Source organism: Labrus bergylta, chromosome 9 (assembly GCF_963930695.1).
Source record: "Labrus bergylta chromosome 9, fLabBer1.1, whole genome shotgun sequence".
Classification (NCBI taxonomy): domain Eukaryota; kingdom Metazoa; phylum Chordata; class Actinopteri; order Labriformes; family Labridae; genus Labrus; species Labrus bergylta.
This window is the reverse complement of record NC_089203.1, coordinates 22,284,012-22,296,947: the sequence shown is the minus strand read 5'-3', so window position 1 is coordinate 22,296,947 and position 12,936 is coordinate 22,284,012. Positions and strand designations below refer to the sequence as shown.

At 41.3% G+C, this 12,936-nt stretch overlaps 1 protein-coding gene across 5 annotated transcripts in view; it reads left to right on the top strand.

Annotated features, from left to right (window-relative positions):
• The window catches only part of htr4 (5-hydroxytryptamine receptor 4), a 178,870-nt gene that overhangs the window by 107,782 nt on the left and 58,152 nt on the right, over window positions 1-12,936 (top strand). For all 5 annotated transcript variants that reach the window (XM_065958417.1, XM_020637470.3, XM_020637472.3 and 2 more), the window contains one exon: window positions 1,883-2,445. In XM_065958417.1, the coding sequence (XP_065814489.1) occupies window positions 1,883-2,445 (563 nt within the window). The remainder of the gene's footprint in view (window positions 1-1,882; window positions 2,446-12,936) is intronic.

Here is a 12,936-nt window from a genome sequence, read left to right as displayed (position 1 = left end):
ACATGTGAACGTGTGCCGGCAGCGATATAGATTGATCTCTGCATTATTCATCTTTTAGCCCTGAGCCAGTTTTCCTCAGTGATGAGATGATAGCAGAGGAAGAGCAGGGCTGGAACTTGTCTGTGATTAATGAAGAGGTGCAGAGCCCCCACCTTCAGGACTTCTGTTGCTCTTTTTTTTTTTAACCACAGAGACTCAGGCTGAGGGAAGCGTTGGATTTTAAGTGGGTTGTTATGAAGTCAGGAGGTGTTTCATGGCATAGTAAAGCAGACATTTCCAGCAGCTTAAACAAGTGGTTACACTGGGAATTTATTTCCAAAAACTGCACGTACATTCTCAGAAAATCCCAACTTTTGTGCCAGCATGGTCATGTCCGGGGATTGAGTTGGGGCATTAGTGCATACAGCTAACACTAATCTTTGTCAGGGTAGTTGCATTTTAATTCAATTCCATCGAAGCATGAAATAAAAAAAAAATACTTCTGGCAGCAAAGAAAAAGATGATAATGTAACAATAGCTTATTTACTCAGAAACATCTGGTCATGTTTTACAGAAATGTAGACTTGAATTGACTGAATTGTATGGCTGAGCTATGGGAATGTAAATCATAAACCAGTAGACCAATTCAACAAGTCCTCACAGAAATCTTACTCAAGTTTTAACTGGGATCAGAGAAGACTTTCCAGTACAAGCAATTTAAAATAATTAGCTCATCCTCTGGAGGTTTTCTGAGCACCTCCAACTAGACGGAGAACCCTAGGTAGACCCAGGAGTCACTGAAGCGATTACATATCTCAACAAGACCTGGGAATATCTCAGGATCCCCCACAAGGAGTGAAAAATGTTGCTCATTAGCTAGAATACCTTGTTAAGCATCTCACCCCTTTGGACCCAACTTGGGATTTAAAAAAAACAAAGAATGGATGGATCAGTGCATGCACGATGGCCATTACAACATTGCAGGGGCATTAAAACTGTATGGCTCCTTTCACACATGCACTGCACTGAAAACAGCCCACAACATTTCCCCAACATTGTCCACGTGGGCTGCAAATATGAACACAAACAACAGAATATGTTCCAGTTAACTTAATGTAGACAAGTACAGTGTGTTTGTTCCTCCTGAGTAAAAAGCCCCCCGAGAAGTCATGGGTGATCTGATTTGGTTCATGTTGGCGGTATAAGTCTGAAACGCAACAGCTTGGATGCGCTTTCTTGTGCAGCCCCCTCACTCTGCCTCTCCACTAATGCATGTCCATAGGATCCTGTTTGTGCATGTATGTGTGTGTGTGTTTCTGCCCTTTGTGTGTGTATCACGTTCACTAACGGCGTGAAAAACGTAATTTCCCCTCAGTGAATCAAATATGTCTTCTTCTTCTTCCATGTGTGAATGCAGCATGTACTAGTCTGGAATATTCGCTGCAAGTGAGTGGGCAGGTTGATGATGTTTACTTTGAGCAGAGTTCTTCTGCTTGATACTCTTTAACACCCACAACAGTCGTCTTAATTATGTTTTATTCTGTTGTTACTGTTATGTATAAATGTCCTTACACTTGCTGTAGTCTCACCTAAACTAAGTGGAGAATTTCAAGTTGTGAGTGCACAGCTGACATTGACAATGTCTCTCTGTGTGAAAGGGAATTCTGTAAATGATAAGGTCCCAAGAAAGTGAAATTATAGGATTTCACTTTCAACGATGTGATGTTAACAGCAGAGATTTCTTTTGTTTTGTTTGTGTTTTGTGCAGGTAGTCAATACAGCAAAGTTTCCTGCATGTCAATGTTTTGGAAACCAAGTCCAGTGAATGTGGTCCAAACAAAACAGCCGTAATGACTATATTGCTTCTGTAACTTGTCCTGTCTGATGTAACTTCTTTTACCAGATCGAGCAGCGGCGTCACAGCGAGGGCAGTAACTCCACTTCCTGTGTCTTCATGGTCAACAAGCCATACGCGCTCACCTGCTCTGTGGTGGCGTTCTACATCCCTCTGGTCCTCATGGTGCTGGCCTACCAGAGGATCTATGTCACAGCTCAGGCACACGCCCTGCAGATCAGCATACTGCAGCGGGCGGGAGGAGCCGGTGCATCGGACTCTGCTGACAACCAGCGTAACCACAGAATGCGGACAGAGACCAAAGCAGCGAAGATCCTGTGCATTATCATGGGCTGTTTCTGCCTCTGCTGGGCGCCGTTCTTCATCACGAATGTGGTGGACCCCTTTATAGACTACACAGTGCCAGACCAGCTGTGGGTCGCCTGCCTCTGGCTGGGCTACATCAACTCCATGCTGAACCCCATCCTCTACGCCTTCCTCAACAGGACTTTTCGCCGTGCCTTCCTCACCATCCTGTGCTGTGGGAGGAAGAGGTACCGCAGGCCGTCCATCCTGGGGTCCGGTGCCGCCTGCACAGCCACGCAGATCAACGGCTCATCACATGTACTCAAGTAAGTTCCTCTGGCATGAAACTGTTTCAAAAAGATCCCAGTGATCCAGATCCCCACCATGTTTTTGTGATTACCCGAGCACTTACTGTGGACGTCACCAGTGAAGTAAAATTTCACTTCTTTCGCACATGTGCATGTGTTAGTCAGCGTTACATGCACCATGTAACAAGCAATGTAGTTTCTTCTTTAAAGAAACCAAACTTTATTTTGAAATGTGCTTGTCTTTGAGCCCAAGCAGCTTCAATTCTTACAAAAGAATACAAATGAGCCAATTATTTATCACAGTCACCCTTGCAGGTTTTGCTTGTCTTTAGCCATGCTCTGTTGTTCAGTTCCTAATAATCACTGTGTGTGGACGTCGCAGTAGTATTCTCACAGGACGCAGAGGGGGAGTTTCTCCTTCCTCAGCCCTGCGTACAGTAATTGCTGCAGATATATTTCCTGAATAATGTTCAGCCGTGTCAAAAGGCAAGTAGCAGCAGCTCATAGTGATAGGTGATGATTTTTTTTCAGGTGTGTTCGAGGTCTTCTTCTATCTCTCTAAATATCCTGCAGACCCCGTGCTTTCCATTGCACAGACTTGACTCATTACTCTCCTGGCCTGTTACTGTTTCTAAACATAGAACACATGTTTCACAGAGATAAGAGTATGATGTTTACATGTACTCCAAAAGCTACATATTTCATCTTTGTTTTTTGTTTTTTTTTCCTCCATCCTCCATCTCTGCGCCTGGTAGGACGATCTTATCTGTTTTCAATAATAATGGATGTCATGCAGCAGATTTTTGTTTATGCACTGATTCCTGTTTTTTTGCTGGGGAGGTTGAATATGAATGCATGTATCTGACCACGTATGAATGGGACACATATGAATAATGATGCTACATAGTTCTGTGACCCCTCAGCAGAGCTCGTCTTCACTTCGATGTGCCTCCGTTTCTCTCCCTTTGTCCTCGGTGCTCAGTTAAGGAGGAGGTTTGTTTTGAAACCTGAGGGTGTTGTTTGGGTCTAAATGACTTCAAGTTGCAGAGAGTTTGATAGCGCTCCCGTAGGTCCTTTAAACCAGAAGCTGCAGAACCTTAAGTTATTACTGCACCAAATTCTTTGAAGCAAATACACCTGATCCTAGTATTTCGTGCTTACTCTTTATGTCAGTCTTATACATTTCTCCCCAGTCCTTGCTCGGTGAATCTTTAGACAAACAGCTGAGATTTGCCGACAGCATGAACCAATGCAGCTTACTGACAAAGTGGGAGGATGTTTGTGGGGTGATTTTGGAGGAGGTCACATGTCAAGTGTGAAGCTCCGGTTGTCTGTCTGAACTAGCTTCCAGATATCACTTCATTTATGTTCCCTATTGATTAGTAGGTGAAAATTTGGATGAAAGGGAGTGAGTTTAAATCCTCAAAAAAAGCACAAACCAATTTTCATCTTTCCTTGAGTTTTTTTTTGTTAATAAAGACTTCACATACATTTTTTCAAATAGGTTTTAAAAGTTACATCACATCTCCTGAGTCAGTAAAAGGCTGTGACAGCTTAATTCATTGTCCTTCCCCTTGCATTGCATTTCTCTTTTAAAGTCCTATTCCGAGTGTATTCAGCAGCTCTTCTCTTGAGTTCCCTTGCTGTGAAAAAAGATCATCTGTAGCGATTATGTCATTAATGTAAATACAGACCGGAGACAGCCCTCCATGGCTGGAGACTGTTAAAGTGTTTAGACATTCATCTTACTAGAGACACTAATTTCATCATTGTTGAGGAATTCTGAGTTATTCCGAGATTGATTTAAAATGTGGAAGCATTCCGTGTTTATTCAGCAGAATGGCTGTAAGAGATCCCAGAACATGGATTCAGGTACAGGACCTCTTCTCCCCCCTGTGCTTCTCTCTGGGCGTCCTTCATGCTAATTTTTAAACTAAAACAACAAGAAGGAAGTGCAGCAATGTTCATTGATTTCAGTGGCTGACAGAAGGTCATTGATCCCTGAGCTTTTAAAGCTTGTATTACAACAACAAAGAATTGTGTAATGAGAACAATCCAAAATATTTGTATTCCTTTTCCTTTCTTTTTTTTTTTTGCATTATGCTTGGGTACCTTATAACTAATTATTTACATATAGCTCTGCTGCTATAATGCTCATTTGCACATGCCTTGTATTGTTTGTCTTCATTGATATTTTTTAGGGACTGTTTTAAAATGGTAATTGTTTTTGAGCCTTAAATGATTGATATCCATAGTTTAACCTGCCGTTGTAATTCCATTTTATTGTTGTGTTGTACATCAGTAAAATGACAATAATGCTCCATATTTGTATTCATATTTCTATAAATCCCTAAAAGATGAGACCGGTTGGGTCTCTCTCTCGCTCTCTCCTTGAACATGCTACAACCTTGAGGGGAAAAGGTCTGGGTATGTGTATTTCTAGAGGAATTTGCTGGGTCCATATGGGTTCGGGTCAATCATTTTATGTCGAAAAGAACTCTAGTGACAGTATGAGAAGGCTTTTGTTATCTACTTTTGTGCAACAGGTTCCATTTGACTTTTGATGCTCACTTCTACAGCAAACTAACATCGTGTCCCATCACGCAGCAACAGACTGTCCACTCTGCATTCAATAAATACAATTTCTTCTGATCTGTGAATTTCAGTTTCCCCTTCCAAACAGTAGAACATCTAGTGCTTTTGTTTTAAAGCTGGAGAAACAGAAGTGAGTGGCGTTGTAGTGACGAGCCTTTGCAGTGGTGAGCCGACCAACGTTTCTCTCTGGTGTTGACACGAATCAAACGCAACATTAAGGATATAGATATTACTAATGCACCATTATCTCTGCTTTGTAAAACAAGTTAACAAGCTCTGTTGAGCCAGAAAAAAAATAGAAAGTCAAGTAAAGTTTTCCTGCTGGTCACTCCCAGTGTCTTGTGGATCTCCCTCGTTGACAGGGCGTTGGGGTCAAAAAAAACAAATGGCTTGGTTGTAGGCACTCAAACAGGAAAAAGTGGAATCGAGCAGATTTTCTAACTGAATGCATGCTGCTAGGACACAGACTTTAACATCAATTTCTGATTAAGTTTTAAGTGTTGGTATCCTTTGCAACACATATTCATTATGTCAGTCTTTACTGTGTGACCTTTTCACGCTGCAGTGTCTCTATTTTATTTTATTTTTTGCAAAGGAGCTTTTTCATCCAGCGCACCTGATAAAGGTCAAAGACGACTTGAAGTCTTTACTTCAGCCTCCACGAGTTCTACCATGAAGGACCTGAGCCTTTGAGACTTTCACACCTGCAAATAACTCACACAGAATGCAAAATAATAATGTTTTTATTCATTTCATTGATCCTTCCCTTTATATTGTATCTAAAGCAGTCCAGCCTGAGACAGGATGGATCTGAGCTCATTGTCAGCAGTATAGAGAATTTACATACGCTGGATAAAAGCGTCTGCTAAGTGAATTGTACAATTGTAGAATATACCAACCCAGAATTCCTTTTTTTTCAAAGTCATTTTTCTGTCAGGTGATGGACATTTTCTTCCCCTCTCTTACATCTACAGATCATTTCTTCCTGTTAATAACGACTGAAATCAGGTTATGAATGTGAGCTTGCAGAGAAGTGAGTCATCTTTACATGTATCATATTAATAAGTAGTGAACCAGGACCACCAGGGATTGGTTTTATACCCAGATGGTCCTTGATTTTGATCTTTGATTGCGACAGTGATTACCGGCTACATTCAAGCATAAACAAATGTGAGCTAATATTAGTCCTGCATTCATGGCATTTACATATTTTTGCAGCATTTTCCGCTAGGTGGACACCGGGCCTTACACATGATGTAAGATATTTTCCTTACTCCCCCTTCGTTGTCCCTCCTGGTGTGATATTGAAAGGAGCTGCACAGTCACAGTGAAACCTCTGGACGTCAGAGGGGTCGGTGGCTGTAAGCTGAAGACATCCATTAGTCCCCTGTGGTCTCTCTCAGGAGCATCAAATAGCTGTTATGTGGGCTGTTTAAAAGAAAGACAGGATGTTGTTAACATCATCACATTACCCTCCAGCTTCACTGTGTTTGCAGCCAATCAGAAACACACCCCATAGACTCACACATCATGGTACATTGGTGCACCGCAGGGGTTGAAAGATCAGGGTTCAGGCACTGCAGCCCATTAAAAACATAAAATCCAACTAATACATTGAGAAACAAAGACGGTTGTACAGTACAAGGGCATGATGTCAGCCGATCAAAGTAATGTATAACTCTGTCTAAATGTGTTGTATGTCTCTTCTCAGCTCCTCTTTGCCCTTGTGTCACAGTGACGGTAAAAGCAGATCTCTGGCCTCTCAGAGGGAGATTTTAAGTTGCAGCAGGGACAATAATGATCATCAGTGGGAGGCTGATAGGATTTTTAAATGATAGTCTTCTAATCACCAGGAGAGCTGATAGTTTACCATCCTGGATTTAGCGATCGCTGCTCATCTGTGTGTGAAGATACACACCACTTATGTAAGAGCAGAATCATACGATTTATAGTCGTATGTTGTTGCTTTTTCAATAAATTCTAAAAGGTTAAAGATACAGTCAAGCTTAAATTACCAAGATGGAACAAGTGCAAGTCAGATGTTTGTTTCTAATAATGTCTCCACATTTCATTCTGTGCTGGGAAGTTTTGTGTATACATGTATGTGTTGATTAAATACATAAGAAGTGGAACGTTTGGGAATGCAAATATAGATAATATTGTCCGGTTTTCAAAGAGCTCACAGGTTCTCTGGGAGCTTGTTCCACATCCGAGGAGCTCTGAAACTAAAAGCTACATTAATGATGAGATAATGAGGAGGAGAGCTGGACAGGGCCGTAGAAGGGCATGGACCCAGCTGAGTACAGTGTTCCTATGTACTAGGAGAAACAGGAGGAGCACTGCCAGAGCCCTGCTGTACAAATCAGCTGATAGTAGTTTCTGGAACGACAGGAAGCAGCAGACATAGAAAGTATTCAAGTCAGGAAATTGGCTTTGCAGCAGGAAATACTCGTACACACTAAATTGTTGTAGCTGAGGACTATGATTTATTATTATGGCCAGAATGGTTTTAGCTCAAAGGCCCACCTGAGTTCAATTTCTCAATTTCCTCTTTTCAACTGACGGCTGAAACAGGAAGTAGCGCAGTAATCAGGTTGTGTTAATCAACTGTCACTTATTGTATTTCTGTCTCCATTAAGGACCGTTTAGTCTCTGCAGAGATCCCGTCAATCAAACAGCGTGGGCGGGGCTATGGTATCCTCCATTAACTTTATTTATTTGACTGTGTTTTTTTTATCTAGAGTTTTACTAGTCCATGGTGTGAAACCATTTGTATTGTTTTCAGAAACTGGATAAAAGTTAAATCCCCTTCTTATATTGAATTTCATCTTGAATACAGAATCAAACATTTTAGGATTCACCATCTAAAAACACCTACACCCTCACCACCTTCAGAGTTAGGTTTGTTTTCCGAATGTTCCCTTTCATTTTTAAATCCAGAGATTATATTAAAGGTTGCATTCCGCTTGATGTGATCCCCACCTTCATTGGAGGTCTTGCAAAACTACACAACATAAATAGACGTGACTGAAGGTCGCATACATTTTATACAGCATCTCATTAGTGAGCAGGACGTCCGCCTTAATCCCTTCAGATTAATCTGAATCAGCGATGGTGGCTGTTAGACAGTGTTGACAACGACTCCCATGATCCCATGCTACCTCATGACATCATACCATTGATTGTTTTGTTTGAGGGATGCCTTGCAGCATACTTGCTATTGAGTTCTTGACAGTGGTGATGAGTATTATTTTTGTTCTTGTGTGATTATTGATTACAGGTTTTGTAGCAGTTCATCCAAATGATACTTTTCTCTGATTGTTTCTTTTATAACTTTATAAAGGCCTGAGGAGGTTCTGCTGCTCCGTATACAAAGATATAAAAAGCTAAGATAAGAGCTACCTCTGTACAGCCAAAAAAAAAAAACACTTTCCCTTTGTGTTATTAATCTTTCCAGCCCTCTGATATTTCTTACAACTTCTTGCATCACTGCTTTACAATAAAGCCAAGGACATAAACCTGACCGAAGATCTAATCTGGATCTAAAGACACGACAAATACAATCACCAGCACACACTCCCCTCACAGCATGTGGGCTGTTCAAACAAGAAGCCAGAGGCAGTTAAAAGCCAACATGTGGGGGCGATGGTGGCGCAGTGGTTGGTGCGCGCGCCCCATGTATGGAGGCTGTCGTCTCAAGTGGGCGGCCCGGGTTCACCTCCCACCTGTGGCTTCTTTCCCGCATGTCATTCCCCACTCTCTCTCTCTCCCTGATTTCCGACTCTATCCACTGTCCTATCTCTCCATTAAAGGCACAAAAAGCCCAAAAATACATCTTTAAAAAAATAAAAAATATATATAAAAGCCAACATGTGAAAGTGTATTTTAAGATTTTTCATTCATGTGTCAAGATCATATAGACTTAGAAAAGAAGTGATTTTTGGATTTGTTTGATGCGTTTTATAGATTTATCTCTGAGCCTGTATGACCTTTCATTTCAGTTATTTAGAAATGAGATGACTTTGACAATTTCAGACATTGACATCCAAGAGAATGCTACAAAGTAGTAGCGACATATACAGTTTTCAGTACAGTTATTGTGATTGCTGTGCTTTAAAAGGAATGTACGTTTATTGATACAAATGTGCTTTTTAACATGCTTTGATGTAAATGTTGTGGCGCAAAAAGATCAGTAGTTGTACGATTGATTGGTGTAAGTGAATAGTAGTGCATCCCTGATTAAACCCTGAGAAGGTTAATTAAGAGCAGACAATCTGCTGCTATCACAAATTACAAATTACAGCATCCCCCCCTATGGGGTCGTAATCTATCTTTAACCCGTCTGACCTTTATATATCGAAGAGGGGTTATTGAAGGATACTCAACATTTATAGTTCTCCCCTGCAGGGTTTTGAGGTTTTTTGTGTACAGCAACAAAGGAATGGTAAAATATCTTGGGAGGAGTATTACGCTGGTTATGAAACAGACTTGAATGAATAGAAATAAAAAAGACCATCAGCATGCAGATAGCTTTTATAAGGCAATTTTTATTGTCTGTGTCTGCAGCCAACAGGTCAGCGTCAGATGAAGTGAGTTACAGCAGGCTGCTTCAATGGAAAATATTCACAGAAAATCATAAGATCCAAAGTTTGAAAAACCAGAATGAGATTTTTCATCAGAAACAACTCCTATTGCATGTACAGAAAATGATTAAAAAAAAGAGTCTGCAGAGGTCTCCAAGCCACAGAAGGAACGGAAAGTTCCAGACAGAAGCTCCAAAAAAAAAAAAAATGTCTTTGTTGTCAGTTTTATTTCATGCATTCATACACTCAAAATAAAGTCGCTTTCACATATACACTGCTGAAAATTCCTAAAATGTAAACCCTCCTGAGTTGTTTTTTCACACCCTGTCGGACGGGAGAGGGAGGTTTCAGGAAGCACGGAAAGACATCGAAGGACTCAGCAGAAATCACTGTGATTTTTTTTTTACAGTATATCCAATATGGGGGATGACACCGCCTTTATATCAATGCTACATGTAATAAAGACGAATGCAGGAAAGAATTGGCTGACGAGCAGAAAACAGTATGAAGCGGTATAGTGATGTACATGAAGATTGAATTGGCCTTGCAGCAGTTGCTTGATATAAATGTCATTGACCCCTCCTACTCACTCATGGGGATTTTACCTGGATATAGCCTGCTGCATTCACACATTGATTCACCCCAACCAGGGAAACTTTACTAATGAGCTGGCAAAAAAAAATCTGTGTGAAACAATCACACTTGCAGCTCACCCAAACAATTTCCAAGAGTTTGTGCATGTGTGAAAAGTTTTAGTTTTTAGTTTTAGAATTCCTATGCCTATCCTTTCTGTCTTTTCCTTTTCTGTCTGAAGTATTATTTTTATGGGAGAAGGAAGTGATGTCACTTTTTTTCATTGGACTCCTTCAAGAAAGGTGCAGAGGTTGAGTTGCTCAGGGACGGACGGTCATGACAGCATTAAAAGGTCATTTCAATTTGATCTACCGATACGGCCTCTCCACCTGCATCCGGCCGGGGAATTTTTATTGGTGTGACCCTGCTTCATATGACCTTCATCCTACAGTCCATTACAGCTGGGCCTGGCTGAGGCAGTGAAGGGTTTTGCATTGATGGGAAAATCACAGCTCAGTTAATGGCTTTTAAAATGCCAGGAGTGTGTCAGCTCAGCTCCAGACTCTGCTCCTATGACTTCTACATTACCGGAAAAGCTCAGGAGTAAGACCCAAGGTGGGATGAATGTATGTCTGAGTCACACAGAGAGTTAAACTCAGGTCTTTTTATACCCAAGGGCTTATATTCCTCCTCGCTCATTGTCTCGAAGTCAAACAGAAAACTCCCACAGGTTTGATTCCTGATCATGAGGGTCAGGGGGATCTTAGACGTGATGCATCAGTGTGTGGGCAACCAGGCACAAAGGCAAAAATACAACTACAACCCTCAATGCAGTTAATACAGTGGCTGTACAAGCACTCCACATACAGAGCATTTTCGCTGCTCTTTCAATTGGCACAGATAGGAGTTTGTTCCTGTTTGAGCCTCTGTGACCTCTGTTTTCAGAACTCATCACTGGCTGTAGAAAAGATCGTGACTCAATTATCATAAACCACTTTCTCCTACAAATAATAATGAGGCCTTTTGTTGTTGTTCTTAGAAATCCTGTGAATATGATTGAAACAGTCGCAGAGACAGTAAACAAATTGAGATACCTGGAATCCCCCCCACCAACAAACATTATAAAACAATCTCTAAATAAAAGGAAATAATTGGGATTCTAGATGATGATGAGGAGGGCTGGACGGGGTCGTAGAAGGGCATGGACCCAGCAGCAGTATGGTATCTGCTCCTTTGTACAAGGAGATAGAGGAGGAGCACTGCCAGAGCCCTACAAAAGGACATCCAGCAGGATACTGCTGTGCATGTTTCTGACCAAACTGTCCAAGACAGACTCCACGAGGGTCGCATTAAAGCACAATGTCGTCTAGTGGAACTTGCTCTCACAGCCCAGCACTGTGCACATCTACTTTATATGAATTGACCAGAGACCACCAAAATGGGCAGGTCTACCATTGGCGCCCCGCTCTTTTCAAAGATGAGAGCAGGTTCCCACTGAGCACACGTGACAGGCGTTTAAGAGTCTGGAGATGCCTTGGACATGGATGATGAAATCCTCAGAGTGATGGTTAGACGTTACACTGGTGCAGTGAGCCCTGGGTTCCTCCTGGTGCAGGACAATTCCCAGCCTCATGTGTCCAGAGGATGTAGACAGTTCCTTGATGATGAAGGCATTGATACCAATGACTGGCCCTCTCATTCCCCTGACATAACTCCAACAAAGCACCTATGGGACGTTATGCCATCCACAGACTGTCCGCGAGCTCACTGTTGCCCTGAAAGCTGGTCTGGGAGGAGATCCCCCAGGTTACCATCCATTTACTTATCAGCAGAATGCCCAGAAGTTGTCGGGAGTGTATAGGGGCATGCAGGGGCCAAACACACTTATTCTACGCTGTGCTGCTTAATGGCAACTTGGCAATAAGAGCTTTACTTACAACTCAAAGTTGAGTTTTCTTGAGTGTATCTTTTACAGAACTTTATTTTCAGACGGAAACTTTCCTTCTTTTTTTATTGCTGGTATGCAAATAAAAAAGTTCCTCTCAGCAGAGGTTCTTGTAGTTAGGATAGTAGTGTTTCTCATCGGATGGTTTAAATCTGCAATATAAAAACATGGTGTGTGTGTGTATGTGAGTCTTTCATAGATAGAGAAGGCGCTCTGAAGTTTATCATTGCTGGAAAAAAATAGTTTTAAATGACGCATTCATGGGCATGATGAATATTTAACAAATCTTTAAAACTCCAGCACAAGCTTGCAAACCCTTTTTTTGTTTCGCTCTATGTTGGCTCGATGTTTTATGACACTTCAACAAGAAAGCCTTGGATGTTTAAGTAAAACAATTGCTTATGATTCACATTTGACTGCTAGTCATGCTACATGCAGAATAATACCCACCAAGCTGTTTAACTCCTCAGGTATTGTATACTTTTAAACGCATAACTTTAAAAATGTGTCAGCAGTTCAACCACTTCTGTAAATAAGAAGCAGATTTCAAGCTGTGCGGTTACTGCACCAACAGCAGATCTAATTGCCACTATGCATAAAGTAAGCAAAATAATTCTATTCAAATTTACAATATTAAGTGCAAGATGGCAGCTGGGATTGGCTCCAACCCCCCCTGACCCTGAATGGGAAAAAACGGTATAGAGAATGGATAGATGGAAATGAAAAGATGAACAATAAAAAAAAAAAAAATTACCTAAAAATAACATGTTGAAATAGGGAAAACAAAGAGGATATTACGCTGCTCATGTGGCT